Here is a 20,717-nt window from a genome sequence, read left to right on the forward strand (position 1 = left end):
CCTCCTGTCTCCTACCTGGTCGATGCCTGGCTGGCTGTTGCTGTACAGTGTGCGGGTCTCCACGTGCTCAGGTACCAGCCCCTGGGTGTGCAGGAGGTAGAGTGCAAGGCGTTCTTTCTTAGGTCCCAAATAATGAACGGGAGGGGGCGTGGGCTCTAGGTGGAAGGAGGCGGAAGGAGGCGATCACAACGTCATTAGCCTTCCCATCTCCCAGGCAGGCGCCCTCCCCTCCCCTCCCCTCCCCCCAGCCTGGACAGGGGACATGGTTGCCCTGTGTAGGAGGAAAGGGCAAAATGGGGCAGGTGTCCTCTGGTTTCAGAGGCCTAGATCTGTGTTGTCCGGCAGTGTGCTGTACTTCTCACCAAAGCTTTGCAGTTTGAATTTTTTCCCATTGTAAAAAACAGTGTCTTCCTCAGGACTGAAGAGAGGTGGAGGCAGCCCTTTCTGTTTGGCATGGCGTTCCAAGAGGAAGCTTGGGGTCATCTGATCCCGCCACCTAAAGGGCCCTGAGCTGTGGAATGAAGGGAGAGGAAAAGGTGGGAAGGTTTGCATCCTAGGGAACATTCTGCTTTGAGCTGCAGGATGAGCAGTGGTGGGGGCATGCATGGAGCCAGGTTTGGGCCCTGGTTCCCCAGCCCAGATGTAAGTCTCCCCACAAGGGAGCTGGCGCCTCCCTCCTCCACCCCTCCCCTAGGTCCACTCACTAGCAGTAGGATTTGGAGAGCCCACAACGGGCTCCAAAGCCAGACAGGAGTCGGTTTTCGAGGTCAATGACTGTGGTTCCAATCTTATCATCAGGTGAGAACAGGTCAAAGTCATATAGCTGGATCTCTAGGTCCTTCTCCAGGGGGATGGTGCAGCTCAGTTCAAACATACTGTGGATGAGGGGGTTGGAGACTGCAGAGACTGTGGACCGTGCTATCCGCGGCCTCCCTGTCCAGCTTCTTGGCCCCTTGTTTGGTCATGTTGAATATGGAGAACAGAGCCTGCAGTGGCTGTCACCTGCCAAGAACTATTCCCAGGGTTGGCTAGAAGTAACTTTTGACAGGCCTGGCTTGTGGGACCCCAAACTCCTTTCCCAGGCGAAGCGTTTAGAGGGAGGTTAGAACTGACCACCCTTCATCTGCCCAGCCCTGAGAGTGTATGAGACCCCCATGCTAGGAACTCAGAGGTTAGAAAGAAATGGAAGAAGTCTGCCTTCTGGAGCTTACTCCTAGCACAGCGTAGGAGGGTGTGGTGAAGTGGGATTGGGTAAAGTTGGGGCAGCTCACATGCCGAAGATGGGATTCAGAGTGTTGGGGTGGTACTTGTCCCGGTTGCCCATCGTTGTCTGTCCCAGTTTCAGGATCACATAAGGGTCACACTGGGGTTCAGTCACAGGGAGGGAAAGGTGACGACAGGAAATGGAGAGTCAGTCCAGGTTGGTTGGGGAGGGTCGGGGTAGGATGGAAATGAGCCCCTGGCCACAGAGGGAGCCTGTGGGCAGTTGGCCTGCTGGGCCTCCGGCTGGGTGCCCACAGCCTGAAGGAGCTCCAGGACCCTCGGGTTTGAGGCGAGGTGTGGGAGGCACCTGGGCTTGGCGGACCCGGAACAGAACACCATGGGGTTGGGGCTGCTCATTACCAGGCCGTTGGAATCTTGGGGCTGCAGGTTGATGGCTCGGACCATGTACACGCGCACCAAGCACTCCTGAGGGAAGTCCTCTTTCTCGCGCCAAACCAAGAACTGGCGGGGGGGCTTGGGGGCTTTTGGATCCTCAGGAAAGGGGTAGACTCGGAAAAGGCCCTGTGTGTCGGGGGGAGGGAAGATGCTGGCAGCGCGGGCCCGGCCCAGCGGTGCCCCTAGCCTAAGCTCAGGAGAGAGTGGGCTGCACTGAGGATGGGAGTGGCGGGGGCAGCAGAGATGCTCTGCGGGGACGGCAGGTTTAGGAGGGATGTTGGGCGAACATCTGCGGTGGCTACGTGAGTTTCCAGTTTCTGCTGAGGCAGACTCTCATTCCACCCCTGTCCACCCATTCGGGTTAGACCTTGTTCTCTAAGGCTCTTGGGCCTTGGGAGACCAGCATAGGCCCGAGCCGGAGTGAGAAGGCCCCTGCCCATCCCGTGTAAGGGGGGAGGTCACTCTGAACCCCTGCATCAGTCAGCCTCTGGTCCCCTGCTCCCCAAACTGCTTCTCAAGCACTCGCTACCCCATTCCCACCACGAGCACAGAGAGCCAGGGCTTTTATTAGATTCTTCTGGGGACAGAAGGGGCACGGGAGTTAGGGGCAGCTCTGCTGGGGTGAATACGCACCTTGAACTCCCCTACCACAGGGCTGTCCAACTTGGGCTCCTCCTGGTAGAGTTTAAAGGTCTGGCAGAAATCCTGCAGGCCTTCAAAGGCGGGCACAGCCTCCAGCTCACAATCATACACCTGCAGGAGGGTGTGTGGGGTCCAGGCCGGTGGGGAGAGCAGGCCTGGGCTCAGCCAGACGGGGGGACGTTCCCGACATCAGGGGGTTGAGGAACCATCAGTTCCCAGGTCTTGCTTTGAAGCCTCTGCCCTGTCAGTGGCCCCAGGGTCAGCACGGCCTGCTGTGGGTGGGGCAGCCCTGGTTCCCAAAAGGACATGTCTGGTGGAGGTGTGGCCTGGAGTCTTGGGGAGACAAGGAGGAAACTACCCCCTACCCCCAACCCCGGCAGTTCCTAGAGGCATCAGGGCGAGTTCTGCTGGTCTCCCCTGGCAGACATCATTCTGTGTCTCTCAGCCATCTCCCCTCCTAGAGGTCTCCAAACCTTCAGGGTGTGGTGGTCTTTGTACTTGTACCGCGGGGACTTCACATCTCCCTTCACATCTCCCGTGGCCCAGAACAGCTTGCTCCACCAGTCCACTTCATGCTCATATTCATCCTGGCAGGGAAGGTCATTCTGGCCCCGGGGGGAAGGCACAGTAGCCCTCCTCTGCCCGGGGTCATGCTGTGCCCCTCCCCACCCCCCAGCTGCCCGGAGTTGTTCCTTATTCCCTGGAGCTGAGCCTGCATCACCTGGGCTTTGCTGGGATTGAACCAGAACTTTTCATACAGGTAATCCAGGAGCTGAAAAATGAGAGCAGGAGAGCGGGGTGAGGCGTGGTCTGCCGATTCAGCCTGCTCACCGTCTCTGACCTCCCAGGAGGAAGGGAGTGGAAGGCAGGGCTTCCTTTCCTGGCTCCCTTGCTCTTCACAGAGCCCTTTGAATTCAGGGATCAGCACACATGGGATTATGAACCAGAAGGAGGGTAAACTTAGTTTTTAACCCTCATTGCCCACAGCTACAGAGGGAACGCTGGAAGGGCCCAGAAATGCAGAACCCCGGGCCCCACCCCAGGCCTACTAAATCAGAACCTGCTTTTGCTCAAGATGTCCCCAGGATTCCTGTGCATTCCAGTTTGACAAGTGCTGCTCTGGAGGGGGAGTTCTTTTTTTATTTATTTATTTATTTATTTATTTATTTATTTATTTATTTATTCGACAGAGATAGAGACAGCCAGTGAGAGAGGGAACACAAGCGGGGAGTGGGAGAGGAAGAAGCAGGCTCATAGCGGAGGAGCCTGATGTGGGGCTCGATCCCATAACGCTGGGATCAATGCCCTGAGCCGAAGGCAGGCGCTTAACCGCTGTGCCACCCAGGCGCCCCTGGAGGGGGAGTTCTGAACCTTGGAAACACTGGAGTCACCGGAGAGGGGTGGGGGCTTGGAAACACTGCTGAGGCCTGGGGCTTTCCCCAGCAATCCTGATGGGATTGGTCAGTGGCCTGGCCATCAGGATTTCTTCAACTCTCAGACGGTGCTAATGTGCAGTCCAGGTGGAGAATCACGGCTTTAGAGTTCTTGTGTATACCAGCAGCACACATATCAGAACTGTTTCCTCTCCACCCCTCCTCAGGGACAAGGGTTTTCCTCTGTAAATCGCATGGGAGAAGGTGGAGACCCCAAGGCCTTTACTCACCTTCTGGTACTTGTTCACAGATAGCACTGTGTGGAGAAAGAGCAATCATGAATCTTAGGAGAGGAGAAGATTGAGGAGGAGGGACACCAGCCCATAGGACAGCCAGGGCTGCCCCCACTCCCAATGCCAGCTTGAAGGTGAGGCCTGGGAAAGGGCAGGGAGAAAGGGCCGTACTTGGAAGCTGTGGAGGCACGTAGTCCTCAGCCCAGGGGTCACAGAAGTAGGGTTGTAGGGAGTGGATGTTGGCCTGACCCACCACGGTCTGCTGGCCGAAGTCCTGATTGTCCACCACTTTCAACGTGAGGGGTGTCGCGTAGGCCGCCTCAGTAGGCATGAACTGCAGCCCCAAGGAGAGGCAGAGCGTGAGGCCTCTTGGGAGGAAAGGACTGCCCCAGCCCCTGCTCTGCCCAAGGCTGCCTCACCAGTGTGAGGAAGAGGACTGACTGGGTGAAGTTTGGGTTGGTCTGGAAGTCCTTGATGGGCTCTGTCTGCAGGGACTCTTCCCAGCATTCTACCAGGAGCTGGGGAGAACGCACCTGCTTCATGTTCCGAAGGCCCCAGACCAGAATCTGCCAGAACAGAGGAGGGGCAGTGCAAGGGGCAGCTGGGCCACTATAATGGGGTACTGGCCAGAGAGAGGGGGCTGTCCTGGGAGTGATGGTGCGTCAGGGAGCATCCAGGGCCAGGGAATGAGCTGGAGGAAGTCAGAGTCTGAAGGCTAGCTCGGGTCTCCTGCTCAGTGAGGGATGAGTCCTTGTCCTCAAGGCCTCCATGAGGGAGTGCCCTCTGGCTACTGGGACTATCCTTCACTGGCTTCCAGGGCCCCTGAGGTATTGCCCTTCCTCCCCAGCTGCTTTGTGCAGCCTGCAGTCTTCAGGAGGGAGTTCCTGAGGCTGGCTGCCTCAAAGGCCCACCGAAGTAGGGGGTGCCCCAGATTTCTTGGGCATCCCTTTTGCTGTGTAGCTCATTGCTGACTTGGATCCCATAGAACTCCATGGTCATTCAGTGCTCTCAACAGACACACACTGGGCACCCCAGGAAATGTCCCTGCTGTTACTCATAGAGGCCTGTTCGGGGGACCAGAGTGGGGTTGCCTGATCCTGGGGGAGCATCTCCAGGGCCAGGAGGACCTGACCATCTTCTGCTCTTTGCCAGATTTGTGGCAGAGCTCAAAGGTTCCATGTGGGGACCTCCAGCCTACTGTCAAAAGATAGGTGAGAAAATCCTGGCATTTGGAGTCAGGTAGGGCCGGGCCCAGATTCTGGCTGTGTCACGCTGCATGGGCTAGCTTGTCTCTCAGAGCCTCAGTTTCCCTGGCTGAAAGGTGGCCCCTACTGCAGAGGGGCAGCGAGGGGCTCAAGTGAGATAGCGAACACTAAAGCCCTTTGTCTGCGACCCCACCACAGAGATCTGCATTAAGACAGTTTAAGATACCCTATCAGAGCTCTGCTCTTCATGTCTCTCCTGGCTCCCTCCATCTCTCAGACAGTATCTTCTTGGGGTCTGAGCTTTGGATCAGGTAGTCAGGAGGGCCCAAGGAGAGTCCACAGAGAGCAGCCTGTGGCACCTGACTGCTCTGGGGGTGCCCACCCCCCACCCCCCACCATCATCACCTCCACAGCCATTTTCTTTAGCGTGGGCTGGATGCTCTTGGGGAGTGTGTAGACTCCATTCTTCCAGGGAACACTGAAGATTGGTGGCTTCTCTTTGACACTCTGAAGGGGTGACGTGGGAGAGCAGGGAGCATGAGGCCCTGGTGGGCTCGTCCTCCTACTCCCCACCCCCAAATCAAGTCCCTAGCAGGGCTCCAGGGAGGAGTCTCGGGAGCCCCTCAGGCAGCAGCAGGTAGGGCGGTTAGGGAGAGGTTGGGCAGGCCGGCATCACCAAGCCAGGTGTGCTGGCTCCCAGGCCCCAGGCCTTCCCTGAGGGGGTGGAGTTGGGGGCTGCTGGTTGTGGGAACTTGAGGCAGGGGAGTGGGGGCAGGGTGGGGGCACTGAGCACCACACCTCCTGGCTGGGCCCTCCCTCCTGGTACCTCAGTCTCGAGGATCAGCTCACAGGACACCAGGATCTCGCCCTCCTTCTCCCCTAGCAATTTTACAAGGGGGTGCCACCTCAGAGGGGGCAGGGTCCGTTTTTGGACATCCAGCCAGACCACCGGGGACCACATGCTCCGGGCCCACAAGCTCTCCTTTCCCTGCAGGGAAGGGGAAGTCCACCAAACATGGAGGCCAAGAGGGGGAGGTTCTGGCCCCTCCCCTGGGCTGCTGACAACTCTCTCTCAGATAAGGGCTGGCATTTATGTTGACGTGATGCTCTCTGGGAATTAGGCCCCACTGGAGCACTAGCTATATATTTGCCTCTAAAATAAAAACTCAGCAATTCTGCCCAGTCCAGCCCACCTTACCTGGGAGTCCTGCTGCCACAGTTCCAGCACCACGAGTGGTGGGCTTGCTTTGGTGTCTTCGGGGCTCTCATACAGAAGGAGGTGCTGGAAAATGAGCGTCTGGGCCCACGTGGGGGCTGCAGAGCTCTTCAGGGTTTGGGTGCACTGGCTATGGTTCAAGAAGACCAACCGGATGAAGGGCACTGGGGGGTGGGTAGAAGGAGAGGACAGGGTCCTGCCACTGAGCTATCGAGCGAGGCACCCCTCTGGCAGCTGCCACCACTGGGCCAGATATCCAGGGGAGCCCAGGCTGGGCAGCCACAGCCACTGCCAGCCGCCCAGAAGGCCACCTCAGCGCAAGCTGCAGAGCGAACGGCCACGGTTAGAGGCCAGGACTATTTGGTTCCATCCACATCTCTCTGACACCACCTGGTTGAGGTCTGGGTGTCACCGGGATGGAGGCCCCATAGCTCCTCTGGAGGAGTTCTGAGGAGCAGCTGCATGTGGCTGCCGTTCCACAGAAGCAGCGAGTGGCTGTGGCATCAGGGGACGTCATGTGGCCTTCTCAATGTGGACGCTGATGCCCAGTGGACCCAGCTCCCGGCAGACACCCACTGCCCTGGCTCAGACCCTCATCCGGCAACCTGCTCCTTACAAACAGGGCTACCGAGAGGAGCACACGACTCTCCTGAAACCTTCACTAGGGTCCTCGTGCCCAGGGCTGGAAATCGCCACACCTCCACCCCACCGCTTGTCTTCTGACACAAGGGACTTTCGGTCCCAAAGTGTGTCACCCTTTCTTTTGTCTTCCCGTTTCATCAGTACTCTGCCAGAGAACTCCTCTTCCCTCTTCAAGGCCTAGCTAAGTGGTCCCCACCAGGGTAAAGCCTCCCCAACTCCCCCTTCTTGATTCCACAGTGTTGGGCATACATCTCAAGAACAGCCCCACCTTGCACCCCTTGTTTTTATCTTTTCCCCCAAGCCAGGGCCCTGAGTTGCTGGAGAGAGGGGCCTGCATGCTTGCCACCCCCTTCCTTGTCATATTCTTTATGCTGCCGGGTGGCTACATCAGGGGTCCCCAGCGGCTTGGAGAGAAAGGGGTGCCTGTTGCCTACCCCGGAATGTGTGGATCTGGCTGGACATTAGGTTCCGGGCCTGGTAGATGTAGCAGAAAAGCTGGTAGTAGTGGGGCTCTGGATAAGAGAGGAGCCTTGTCCATCACCTGCCCCAGGACCCCCCCCCCCCACTGCCTGCCCTCAGATGCAGGGTCTCCGGGGCCACCCAAGCAGACTCTCAAGGCTCACTGCTGAAGATGCAATAGATGAAGGGTAGGTCATGGAGCTGCGTGTCCTCTGGGGCAGGCCTCCAGGAGCTCCTGGTGGTTTTGTCTGGGGCCTGTGTCAACCTCTTGTTCTCTTCCTTCCAAGCCTGCTCTTTCAGATCCATACCCTGTGTTCAGGACATTCTCCCTGAGGCTCTTGGGTGCTTTTCTTGTCTCCTCTAGTGCAGGCCCAGGTCACCCTTCCCTTGTAGCCCGAGGGTGTGGATCTGGGGCACACACTTCCCCACCCCTCAGCCATCAGGGCCCCAACCTGGGATGTCTTCTGCTGTCTGCCACACCCAGGCTGGGCTCCGGCTCTGCGAGGTAGGGGTTACAAGGGGGAGTCACCTAGACCATGAAGTCTTTACCAATGATCCCTCCAGGAGGAATATGGGTGCAATGCCCTTGTCCTTGTTCGGGGCCATCCTGCGGTGCCAGCAGCGGCGACGGAACCGGCTCTGAGGCTGAGGGTTCAGGTGGAACTTGGAGCCGAAGGTGCCATACTCCCAGCCCTCCTCCTCCTTGGCTGGGCTGGGGTGGTGCTGCAGGGAGGGGAGCAGAATGTCACCCTCCCACCATGGCACGGGGTGGGGGTGGGGGTGGGGGTACCCGCCCAGGTGGCCCTCTCACCAGCTGGAGGAAGGAGAGGGTCTCCTGCTCCAGGCTCAGCTTCCCGTGGTTCCGGCAGCGCAAACGCACCCAGCGCCGCCGGCGGCACGAGTAATAGGTCTTCTCCACTGAGTTCCAGACCCGGGGTTGGCCCGACGGCTCGATCCCCACTCCGTATTCCCAGCCTGTAGAGGCAGGGCCACGGCCTGTGGGTGCCCAGGTGCCCATGGACTGGGAGGTGTGGACAGGCCGGAGAGATGGGCCCCAGAAGGCAGGCTAAAGGGGAAATGCTTTCCCTCATGTCCAGGTGTCTCAGGCCCTGAGGTGTGGAAAGGATGGTGTGCTTGGGCCCAATTGCCCATCTTACAAATGAGGAAGGTGGGGATCAGAGACGTCCTGTGACCCACACAAGATCACACAGCCCATATGTAGCAGAGTCAACTTCTTGAGTCTGGGTCTTCAGACTTCCAGCCACCACTCCTTCCCTGGAGCTACTATCTCAGGTGAACCCAGGCTCCATGACCATTTTCCCTTTTCTAGGAAGTGTTCAGGAGGCATTTACCACCTGCCCTGTCTGAAAACTGGGGCCCATGTCTATAGAAAGGGTGGAGACCCCACTGTGCAGAGGCTGGGAGACCCCTGGAAATTCAGGCCCATCCCACCTGAGAGCTTGGTTGCTTTGAGGCTGTGGGAAGTGTCAGTCCCTGGGAGCTCCAGGGCCTCCTTCCCTCAGCCCTCAACCACAGGACTGACCCTCACTGTCCACTGCATGGTTCAGCTCCACGATCCAGTTCTCCTTAATGTGCCAGCCTTGGGGGCACTTCACATTCTCCCGGGCCTCCACGGGCTCTCCGTTCTGAGGATGGACAGACAGAGGAGGCCGGGGGCATCTGAGCCGGGAGGCCACCTTCACTCACTCATCTACTGTGGCCATAGTGTCTCCTGCCCCCCCCCCCCGGAGCAGACGGTGCTTGCTACTTCGATGCCACCCACCTAGTCACTCAATGTGCTTTACTGACTTGCCTTTTCAAATGGTAAACGTATTTTTTTTAAAAGATTTTATTTTATTTATTTGACAGAGAGAGAATGCACTCACACAAGCAGGGGGAGTGGGAAAGGGAGAAGCAGGCTCCCCACCAAGGAAGGAGCCTGATGTGGGGCTCGATCCCAGGACCTTGGGATTCATGACCTGAGCCGAAGGCAGATGCTTAACGGACGGAGCCACCCAAGTGCCCCTGGGAAACATATTTTTAAAAGGAAACTTGATATAGCCGCTATCAATGGAAAATCAGTACCATAAATAGGAAATACCCATACTAATGATTGTGAAAGGGGAATAGTGTGCGACTGATCTCAGCTAGATGCTGCTGCCTGCCTGAGCCTGCCAGCTCGTCCTTGTTGAGGCGGGGCGATGGCTTTGACCCGTGCTGACACGGCAGCCACCAACCTCCAGGGGTCACTTAAGTGTAAACTGATTAAAATGAAACAAAATTTGGTGCCTGAGTGCTCAGTTGGTTAAGCATCTGCCTTTGGCTCAGGTCATGGTCCCAGAGTCCTGGGATCGAGCCCCACGTCTGACTCCCTGATCAGCGGGGAGCCTGCTTCTCCCTCTTCCTCTGCCCCTCCCCCCTACTCAGGCGCCTCTCTCTCTCTCTTTCTCTCTCTCGTGCGCACACGTGCGTGCTATCTCAAATAAATAAATAAAACCTTTAAAAAAATAAAAAAAAATAAAATGAAACAAAATCCAAAGTTCAGTTCCTCATTCTCACAAGTACCACATTTCAGGTACTCGATAGCCACTAGATAGGTGGACAGTGCAGACATAGAACATTTCCATCATCACAGAAAGTTCTCTCAGACAGTGTGGATTTAGACTAGCCCCAGACAGATTCCTTCTGAGTAAGCGCTACCTTTGGGAGAAGCCTAGGAAGGAAACACTGCCCCCCTACGTTGTTCCGTAGTCTTCTTGAAGGTACCTCTACCTGCCATCTTGGGATGCTAACGCCATCAGTGTGCACCCAGGGTCCCACGCAGCGGGTGGGGAGCGGGGCTCAGATGGTAACCCTTGGTCCAGTGCTCTTCCCACTTGGAGAGCCCAGCTTCCAGGGCGCCCACCTGCGTGCACTGCTCGTCTCCCCACCTCCCCTGAGGCAGCCTCAGCCCCTGCTCACCACGTCCGTGTTCGGGACGGCTGCCCGCACCCAGGCCCCCGTGCTGCTGCGGCACTGGTTCTCATACACCTCCTCCAGCACCTGGCTCTTGTTGATGTCTACGTCCAGGAGGAGTCTGGGGGCAGCGAGACCCCAAGTTTCCAGCACATCTCCCCGAACTTTCAGGCTCCCAGGGTCATACTCTGCTGGCCCAGTGTTCCCCTACCAGGCAGCCCCACCTGCTCTGGGCAAGGCTGGGCAGTGGGGCTTGGCACCCAGGGCAGGGTGGCGGGCAGGGCCCTCTGTCTTGGCCACCCCAGCTGTTGGGAGCAGGCTACAGTGGCCACGGGCCCACCGCCCTGGGCTGCGGCTAACTTGCTTTCCTGGGTGAAAACACAGTCCACCCCAGTGCCGCATGTCTAGGGGCACACAAGCTCTAAGCCCGCACCCTAGCCTTACCTCCTCTGAGGCTCCACTGTCCACTGCCCCTGCCAGTGCCATCCTTGGGGCGCCTGGAAATCCTCCTTGGGGAGGGCCTTGTGCCCCATGACGTCCGAGAAGTTGGGGCACCGGTACAGCCCCTGCTGTCCCCACTGGTCTTTATACTTGGCCTGGTTCTCGTACTGGGGGAGGGGTGGCCGTCAGTGCCTTGTGGCCTCCCCAGCTCACACTGGGACATCGGGCCTCTCCCTGGGCCCCCTACTCTGGGCAGCAGGTACCTCTTAGAAGTATGTTAGTCAGGGAAGAAGGGGCCAGGAGCTTATCACAGGCAACACTTCCCCCAGCAGCACTCAGCACAGGAGGACACATTCATCAAGCCCTCACCTCTGGCCAGGCCCATGCCGCGGGTTTTATGTGAACTGTCCCCTATAATCCTCACAGTCCCATTTCACAGGGGGAGAGACTGAGGCTCAGAGGTCAACTCCGCCCCAGGGTGCTCAGCCATTGAAGGGTAGAGCGGGTGGGTGCCTCTGTTAGAGCTGGGGGGGGGTGCTGCGGTGTGGTCCGTCAGCCTTGTCACTGCTGACCTGGGGAACCCAGTGCTGCTCCACCACTTGCCACATCTTTGCTGCCTCTGAGCCCTTCCCCCCACATTCCCCTGCTGGATGTGCAGCCCCTGCTGCCTGCATCTCATCCTAAATCCCCTCTCATCTCACGTTTCCAAGCCCTGCGTAGGGGCTGGTTACGCATGTTAGTATATATCCGTTCACAGTGTGCAACTTAGGAACCACAAAAATATGTTTTTTGACTCAGTAAATTAAAAAGCTGAAAATTCTTAAACTTCTTTCCCTCTGCTCTTAGAGCCTTCTCCTGGGCCATGTCCTCTCCCCAGGCAGCACGGGTCATCTTTCCTCCTCTGGTTCTAAAGCAGTCTCGGACTGGCTGCTCACCCACCCCCTGCGTCCGTGATTCTCTGGGAAGATGCCTCACTTCCTGCTCCTCTGAATGTTCCAGACTCCTCCCTCCCCAGAACCACCAGGCTGGTCTGGAGGGCCCGGATGGAGTCAGCAGGGGTCCCAGGCTGCCATGTTGGCGTCAGATGAGACCTCATCTCACATGCCTTGAAGTAATTGGGAGAAACTCCCAATAAATCTCCATTATGGAGAAAGTGACTGGTCCTAGGGGACCACCCAGCTGCCCCTTTTATCACTACATGCCTATGGCTTGTCAACAAGGGACTTCCAGAAGGCAGCATCTGAGGCTGCTCTAGGCCCTGACACCTCTCTTTATCAAAGCCCATCTCATAATCCTCAGATTCTGCTGATAATGTTTTGCTCCACCTTTGGTGCTGGGCTCTGGCAGCCTGACCTTCCCCCTGCCCCACCTGGCTGCTGCTTACCGTCTCTGCGTACACGACAACCTCGCCCTGGCGAAGCAGCTGCAGATCCTTGCTGTCCGTGACGTTGCCGAGCCACATGCAGACCCGGAGGTGGGCTGGCAGCGTGTCCTTCTGTCCTTCACCCTCTGGGTACTAAACCAGAGGCAGGTCAACCCCACAGAGGTGCATGTTCCCCAGGGGGCAGGGGCGTGGGTGAGGGAGGGGCACACACACCTGCTCCTTCACACTGAGCCCTGGCTGCTGGGGCTTAAAGTGAACCTTGCAGAGATCCTGCTTTCCAGAGGGAGTTAATATGCAAATGGTTATACCTGTGACCCCCTGCATAATAGAGAGGCTGGTGGGGGTTTGTGCGGAGAGGGGGCAGTGTCACACAGGGAGCCTGGGAAGGCTCCAAAGAGGAGTGGTGGTGGTGCCATTGACGAGGTAAGTGCCAAATGTGTAGGATATGCTCCGATCCTCACACACCTCCATGGGGGGGAGGTGGGGTCGCACATCATTTTCACCGGGCCCATTTTACAGAGGAGCAGACTGAGGCCTGGACATGGTCAAGGGTTGGTCTGGGTCACACAGACCAGTAAGTGGTAGAGCCAGAAGTCTCAGTGGTTTTCGCAGGATGAGAAAGACTCCAATGGGCACAAGAGGGATCTTCCACAATGGTGGAAAGGGCCCAGGGCAGGCAGGTTTGGGGGTGGGGAAGCCCAGAGTTGCCTGGCTGTTGAGAGTATGTGGTCCTGAGAAGGTTACTGCAGTGAGAAGGGGTCAGGGCCAGGCCAGGGGGGTTCAGAGGTTCAGCATTCTCCAGGAAGCAATGGGGAATGAAGGACATCTCTGAGAACAAACGAGTGTCCCCCACCTGCCTCCTGGGTGGGGGTGCGGGGAGGCTGAAAGGAGCGTTGTCATCAGGGCAGTGGTGCTGGTCAACCAGCCTTATTTATGGCCTGCATTTGACATGGTGGGCTGGCGCCCAAGCCTTGTAGGAATTAAATATTTGGAAAGCACCCAAACCTGGTCCGGGGGAGAGATGAGAAGGGACTGGACCAAGTGTGGTGTGAGGATGACGGAAGAGATGAATTTGAGAAACATTTATGAGGGATGTGGTCTTGGCATCAACCACGTGATGATGGGCACTCTCCCCTACCTTCCTCTGCAGACTGTTTCAACCCCATTTTACCTGCTAAAGGGCCCAGGAGAGACGAAGTGGATGTGCCCTTGGGGAGACTCATGGGGGCTGCCCCAAGAGTTCAGGGTTTCTCCTTGGGATGTTTCTGGGCCCTTTCCACCCCTGAGGAGTGGGGTGGTCTGAGGACTCCCAGCTTCCCCACCTGCAGGATGAGGGTCTGTGTCTTCCCACAGAACCTGCCGGAGTGCAGAGCCCCTGTCGGGGAGAATAGGATACTGTGGGCCGGCACCTGTGCGTAGGCCACCCGCTGCTCCTTGGACATCAGCCAGATCATCACGTCCGGGAGGCTCATCTGGGGCTGTCAAGGCGGGAGGGCATCAGGCCTGTGTGGCTGACTTCTAGTCCTCCCTCCCCCACCAGTGTTTCCAGTGCCCACCTCGGGGAGCACGGCATTGAGGCGGTACAGCCAGTCCTCCACGGTGGCCACCATGTTCCTGGGCTTCACTTCCTTGGCCTTTTGGGCCAGTTCCTGCAGGAGGAGGCTGCGGAGCTGCCACCTCTTCTTGTCCAGCTCAGTGGCTCTGGGTTGATGGGTCATGCAGGGCAGAGGGTGTCTGTGACCAGGGTCAGGAAGGAGGGTGCTGGGCCTCTCTCTGCTTCACCTCACATGACCTCCCACCCTGCCTCAGGCCAATGTGCACTTCCTAGACTTGAGATCCTGCCCGTGCCTGCTGGCCTGGCCCCTGGGTTCTCATGCACCCCCTCTCTCACCCTCATAGCCCCATGTGGAGTACCAGGCCTGTACTCAAGGAGCTCCTTGTGGAGGTGGGTGAGAGCCATGAGACAGAAGCCAACCAAGCCCTGGGGGGTGTGGGGCTCTCAGAGGCCTTAGGATGAATCATCCAGAACCAGCAGAGTCCTGTGGAGGGCACTGTGGACAGGAGGAGCAGCAGGGAAAAAGCTGCGGGCCAAGATACGCAGGGCTTGTCAGGATGACAGGGAGAGGTTTGGTCTGGTGGGAGCATCAGGGGTGGGTGTAGGGACAGCCGGGATGAGGCTGGGTGGGGAGGTCAGGGCCAGTTTCTGGAGAGCCTGAACGGGGGAGGACAAGCAGCTCTGTGGTTTGGGCTTCAAGCTGGGGAGAGATTTGAGTGGAACTCCTTTCTTGAGGAGGTGGGGGCTGCGGGCTGTTCCGTAGAGTGCTGGTCTGCACCCCCACCCCCCTGGGAGCCTGACCTAACTCCATCCCAGCCCCAGTGCAGCACGCTTCTCCCCTACTTGCAGTCCTCCACCAACTCCCTCAGCAGCTTCTCCCAATGGGGGAGCAGAGCGGGGTCCCTTGGATTCCTTATGGACTTCAGGGTGTCCAGATTGGCTTTCTGCCCAGAAGGAAAGAAACAGCAAGTGAGCATGGGGACTCACCCGGGAGAAGTTACAGGGCTGACTGGCCCAAGATGTTATCAGTCAGGGCTTGGGGGCCTTTGGGGTAACCGGAGGATGTCTGTCCAAAGCTATCAATCACATGCCCTTGCAAGGCTAGGATCCCCATGCACCCTCTCCACTATCCAACAGAATAAGTGGCAGGAAGGAGCCAGGATAGGGCAGGACTGTAAGGGGTACAGAGTCTTGACCTGGGGCTTCCCTTCTGTAGGTGTAAAAAGGTCATATCTAAGGTGGAGGTACCAGGTGGCTCTCCTGCCTAAAAATGTTGTGACTTCCCTTCTTAGCAGATGCGTAAGACCTTTTGTGATCTGACCTCTTCCAGTTGCTCTGGCTTTATTTCCATATCCACTCCATGCCCTTGCTGTCCCAGAACTTCATGTCACCTTGGCTTTGCCAACTGTTCCCTTCTCTGCACCCCACCACGCCCCCAGCAGACTCATTCTTAAAGACTCTGCTCAAATGTCACCTCCTTTTCAAACACCTCCTCTGATTATCCTCTCTTCATCTCCCCTCCCTCCTCCCCAATCTCGCTGCCCCCCTAGCTCTGGGTACTGTATCTCCAGCCCTTGCTGTGCCCTATTTGCATATCCGAGTAGCTATTTGCATATCCGACTTCCCAGATGGTGAGGCTAAGGCACTGTGTTTATTCAGCTTTGGGTCTTCGGTGTCTAGCACAGTGCCTGACGCTTCCGTCTTCATTGGTGTGGAATGCACGAGTGAGCTGAGTGACTGGCTCCCTAGGACTGTGATTTAGTTCCCCAAGCCTCCCAGTGGTGGCCCGGCCCACCCCTGCACCCTCCCGCACTACTCACCAGGCGGTCCCGAGTGAAGTGGAGGAGGTTGAGGCAGTTCATGCGAAAGCTGACGTCTTCCCAGTGGGAGGTCACGGCCACGACTGGCTTGGTGTTGTACCAGGGCACATAATGGTAGATGTTCCCTGAGACACAGACACATGTGTGGAGGTGTCTGAGGGACTCTGGGAGGTCTCCTGTTACTGTGTTCCCCTCAGAGGACCTTCCCCGGGGGTTCTCCATCTGCTAATAATCCTAATTGGACCCCTCCCACCAGAGGGTGGGTTGGTGGCCAATTGAGAACGCACGCACTTTGATGAACACGGCTGGCCTTGTTGAGCATTCATTGTGCTCAGGGTGTCACGTAGCTGTTCCAAATCCCCATTTTACACACGGGAAAATCCAGGCTAGGGGTGGGCAGTAGTCTGCCTGAGGTGGCACAGCCAGGCGGTCATAATGCAGGCGTCTAGCTCCAAAGCCCTGTGCCCTTAACTTCAGGTGAGATGCCAAGGCAAGGGGCATGCCTTGAGGTAGGGTTTCCGTTCAGGGTGGTCCGTGAGGCAGAGGAGGAGTGCGCTCCAGGCTCAGGGGGAGACCCAGGGTTTGTTGGGGTGGGCAGACATCTAACATGAAGGGCCTGCCAGTACAGAGGCACAGGGTCAGGAGAACAAGGATGGATACAAACCAGCGATGGGCTTGGCAAACCAGGTTCCCAGGCCATGTTCCTTATTGAAATGAGGGGGGAAGCTATTTGAAACACAAGTTCATTTTTAAATTTTTCTGAGTTGTGGTGCTGACTTGATATAAGGAAAGAAATTCACAGAAGCCAAAATAAAGTAAAAGCAGAAAATCTGTGAGGCAAGAGAAAGCAAAGTTGACTTTTGCCCTCCAAGTTTCTGGCAAACCCTGGAGAACTTGTGCTTCTCTTTGGCAAGGGCCAGGGCAGGGCGCTCATCAGAGAAAGCCTAGCACTGCCCCCGGTGAGCAGACTCAAAGGAGACCCCGTGTGTTATGGGTTGAATTGTGCCCCCTATAGAGCTATGTTGAAGTCCTAACCCCACTACCTCAGAATGTGACCTCATTTGGAAATAGGGTCATTTCAAGTGTAATTAGTCAAAATGAGGTCATGCTGGAGTAGGTTAGAGCCTTAACACAGGTGTTCCTATAGGAAGAGGAGAGGGACACAGAGGATGGCCGTGTGAAGACACAGGGACAGAGGGGGCACACCACGTGAAGACAGAGGCAGAGGCGGAGTGCCGGGGGTAGACCCCAAGGAGCACCGGAGATCGGAGGCGGTCAGCAGAAGCCGGGAGAGAGGCTCAGATCTATCAGGAGGAACCGACCCTGGGACACCCGGCTGGCTCGGCTGATGGAGCACATGACTCTTGATCTCAGGGTTGTAGGTTTGAGCCCCACATTAGGTGTAGAGGTTACTTAAAAATAAAATCTTAAAAAAATTTTTAAAAATAAAACAAAAAAGAAGGAACCAACCCAGCCAACACCTTGATTTTGGACTTCCAGCCTCCAGAGCTGTGAGAGAATAAGTCTGTGTTGTTCTAAGCCACCCACTTGGTGGAGCTTTGTTAGGGCAGCCCTAGCAAATGCATATGCCATGCAAAGCTGGCACTCCAAAGCCTAAACCCTCAGTCGATGAGAAATAATCCACCGCACAGAAGACAACAGGGAAGAAACCAGCCCATCTCCGGCATGGCTCCAGGGAGAGAAAGCAGGAAATTTTCCCGAACATTTGTAACCGCAAATGGGCCCTCCTGCAGGTAGTACTCTGCATTCATATCACCTGTGTAGTCTGGAGATAATTTAAAATGGTCTTTGGTTGGCAGTGCCCCAGGTAACTGGAGGAAGCAAAGAAACCCTCTGTGGAGCTGAAACTTTGGTCTAAAGTCCCGCAGGTTTCCCACAGATAAAGTGCCAAGAAAATGAGCAGCTCAGGACCAAGACACGCACTCTCTAGCCCCGCAGCTCTGTTTCCAGGTACACACCCAACCGAAAGGTGTCACGGCATCATCAAAAGACATGTTGTAAAATGTTCATGGCAGCACTATCTGTGATCGTCCAAAACCGGAAACCACCAAAATCTCCCTCAGTAGTGGAAGGGAAAAATAAATTATGGTATATTTGCCCAGTGGAATACTATACAGCAATGACAATGAGCTAGAGCCATGTCCAACAGCATCTAGGTTTGTGTTTCCACTTCACAGGATGGTGGGCAAAAGAAGTCAGACACAAAAGGCTGCATACTATACGTTTTCTTTCATATAAAGCTAACAACCAGGCAAAACAAACTGGAGGTCAGGAAGGTGGCTGCCCTTGCTGGGGGTGGGGGTAGAGGGGCTCAAGGGGACCTGGGATGGCGGGGCTCCATTTCATGGTCTGAATGTTGTTACATGGGTGTGTTTGCTTCATGATAATTTATTGAGTTGGACACTTGGGTTTGTGTACTTTTCCACAGCTATGTTACACTTGAATCCAAAGTTTACTTAAGACTTTGGGGCACCTGGGTGGCTCAGTGGTTAAGTGTCTGACTTCAGCTCAGGTCATGATCTCGGGGTCCTGGGATCGAGGGCATAGGGCTCTGCACTCAGCAGGGACTCTGCTTGTCCCTCTCCCTCTGCCCCTTCCCCTGCTTGTGCTCTCTCTCTCAAATAAAATCGTAAAAAAAAAAGTTTACTTAAGAATTTAAAAAAATAGGGGCACCTGGGTGGCTCAATCTGTTAAGCATCTGCCTTCAGCTCAGGCCATGATCCTAGGATCCCGCATCAGGTTCCCTGCTCAGTGGGGAGCCTGCTTCTCTGTCTCCAGCTCCCCTGCCTGTTCTATCAGATAAATAAAATCTTAAAAAAAAAAGAATTAAAAAAATAGTGGAGACAAAATACATAAAATACATTGTGTCAAAATACTATGGAGAAGAATAAAGTAGGGAACAGGGATAAGGAGCTGCCAAAAATGTTTAAACAGAGCGGTTACCTAAGTCCCTTCCAAGAAGATCTAGAAGAAATCATGCAGAATACAGCTCAGAGAGACGACAAATATGGAAGAGATTTAAAAGTATGAGGAACTGAATGGGGAGTCCCAGAGTTTGAGGAGGAGCCATATAAGAGACAAAGGGAAGAAATAATTGTCGAAGCAAAAATATCTTATAATTTTCCAGAATCGCTGGAAGACACCAGTCTCAGGCTCTGCTACTGAGTAATCATTAGAATGATAAATAAGCAGAGATCCAGCACTGGGGTTCTCAGATATGAACGTGCCCATACAAGATGGCAATTTTCTTCTTCTACTCTTGGATAGCATACAAAAGCAACAAGGAGGAGGAAAACAACCCCATTTTCAGCAAAACAAGGAGACAGATATAATCTGTAGACTCAAAATACACATAAGGACTGCCAAAAGCAACTATGATTGCCGTCCAAAGCCGAAGCAGGAAGGGGTGAAGTGTAGCAGAAGTCACCTGCGGGGAAGCATGGAGCAAGGCAGACAGCCGGGAGCACAGCTTGATGGGAGCAGGGTGCGGAAAGTGCCGGCAAAAATACGCTCCCAGAATGAACTCTGGGTGCAGATGAGGAAATGTGAGCTGGCAAAACATAGAAAAAAAGCAGAAGCAAAACCAAAAACACCCTAGAAAGGAAGACAACATAAAAAGAAGACCAAGGGAGACTAGACCCTGCAGACAACTCAGGGAGAGGCACAGAAATAAGGATAGAAAAGTGATCAAAATAAAATGGAAATAGAAAGTCACAAAGGATCAAGGAAAAGTTGAAAGATAAAGAAAACCAAGGAAAATTGTTAGGCCCATAAATGGGGCCCCTAAAGTAGAAAACCTACACCATGGCACAAAGTATTTAAAAATATAATTTAAGAAAACTCACATGGGAAAGAGATAGTCTTTTAGACATATGGTGCCTGAAAAATTGGATTATTCATATACAAATGATTTCAAAATGGATCATACAGCTAAATATAAGAACTAAAACTATAAGACTTTTCGAAGATAGGAGAAAAATCTTCATGACCTTGGGTTAGGCAAAGAGATCTTATATATGACACCATAAAAGAAAAAAAGGTTGGACTTCATCCAAATTAAAAATGTTCACACTTCAAAGACACCAGTAAGGAAATGAAAAGATGAGCCACAGACCATTTGCAAATCATATATCTGATAAAAGACTTGTATCCAGTGTATATAAAGAACTCTTACCACCCCATAATGAGAAGAAAAACAACTCAACTTAAAAACTGTAAAAAAAATTATACCACTAAATAAATTTTATTTCATTTATTTTTATTTTTTTAAAAGATTTTATTTATTTATTCGACAGAGATAGAGACAGCCAGTGAGAGAGGGAACACAAGCAGGGGGAGTGGGAGAGGAAGAAGCAGGCTCATAGCAGAGGAGCCTGATGTGGGGCTCGATCCCATAACGCCGGGATCACGCCCTGAGCCGAAGGCAGACGCTTAACCGCTGTGCCACCCAGGGCCCCCCACTAAATAAATTTTAACAAAATAAAAGAAGATTCGAATCTACCCATGAAAGAGTACACCACGTGCCAGGGACAACTGACCCCAAAGGATCAACATTTCAAAATACCCTGGTGAAGTTAGTAGACTGACAAGATAAAGGATATTTGGGCAGCTGGACAGAAAGATCAAGAGATTCATGGAGAAAAAATATCAGAAAGACAGAAGGTATTGGTTATGAAACTTTAAGAAGTCACAAACTTCTAGAGCAAAACATGAGAGAATTCCTTAATATATTTGGAGTGGAAAGGACCTTTCTAATTATGACTCAAAAGCCAGAAGTCATAAAAGTAGTTTGAGTACATTAAAAAAAAGTCTTCATGGGAAAAAAATCCCAAGCACCACAGACAAAGATAGGAGACAAATATGGGAAATATACTTACAAATATACTTACAGTCCTAGAAATCAATAAGAAAATGACTAATATCTCAATAGAATAAAAGAGAAAATTATATAAACAAGCAATTAAAGAAAGGAAAATACAAATGACTTTTAAACATACAAAAAGATACCCAACCTCATTTATAATGAGAGAAATACAAATTAAAACTACACTG

At 54.4% G+C, this 20,717-nt stretch overlaps 1 protein-coding gene across 1 annotated transcript in view; it reads right to left on the reverse strand.

The window, feature by feature from the left end:
* Window positions 1-20,717, reverse strand: part of FER1L5 (fer-1 like family member 5) — a 62,617-nt gene that overhangs the window by 3,565 nt on the left and 38,335 nt on the right. The window contains 27 exon segments of the mRNA XM_034657270.1: window positions 16-155; window positions 363-511; window positions 705-875; window positions 1,272-1,363; window positions 1,624-1,785; window positions 2,293-2,412; window positions 2,775-2,888; window positions 3,023-3,073; window positions 3,965-3,990; window positions 4,139-4,301; window positions 4,387-4,533; window positions 5,578-5,679; window positions 5,999-6,160; window positions 6,371-6,552; window positions 7,465-7,542; window positions 7,654-7,821; window positions 7,824-7,956; window positions 8,039-8,212; window positions 8,301-8,464; window positions 9,033-9,135; window positions 10,451-10,565; window positions 10,889-11,052; window positions 12,270-12,401; window positions 13,592-13,747; window positions 13,826-14,003; window positions 14,668-14,768; window positions 15,645-15,769. Of these exon segments, the coding sequence (XP_034513161.1) occupies window positions 16-155; window positions 363-511; window positions 705-875; window positions 1,272-1,363; window positions 1,624-1,785; window positions 2,293-2,412; window positions 2,775-2,888; window positions 3,023-3,073; window positions 3,965-3,990; window positions 4,139-4,301; window positions 4,387-4,533; window positions 5,578-5,679; window positions 5,999-6,160; window positions 6,371-6,552; window positions 7,465-7,542; window positions 7,654-7,821; window positions 7,824-7,956; window positions 8,039-8,212; window positions 8,301-8,464; window positions 9,033-9,135; window positions 10,451-10,565; window positions 10,889-11,052; window positions 12,270-12,401; window positions 13,592-13,747; window positions 13,826-14,003; window positions 14,668-14,768; window positions 15,645-15,769 (3,572 nt within the window).

The sequence above is a fragment of the Ailuropoda melanoleuca genome, chromosome 4, assembly GCF_002007445.2.
Source record: "Ailuropoda melanoleuca isolate Jingjing chromosome 4, ASM200744v2, whole genome shotgun sequence".
In the NCBI taxonomy this organism is placed as follows: Eukaryota; Metazoa; Chordata; class Mammalia; order Carnivora; family Ursidae; genus Ailuropoda; species Ailuropoda melanoleuca.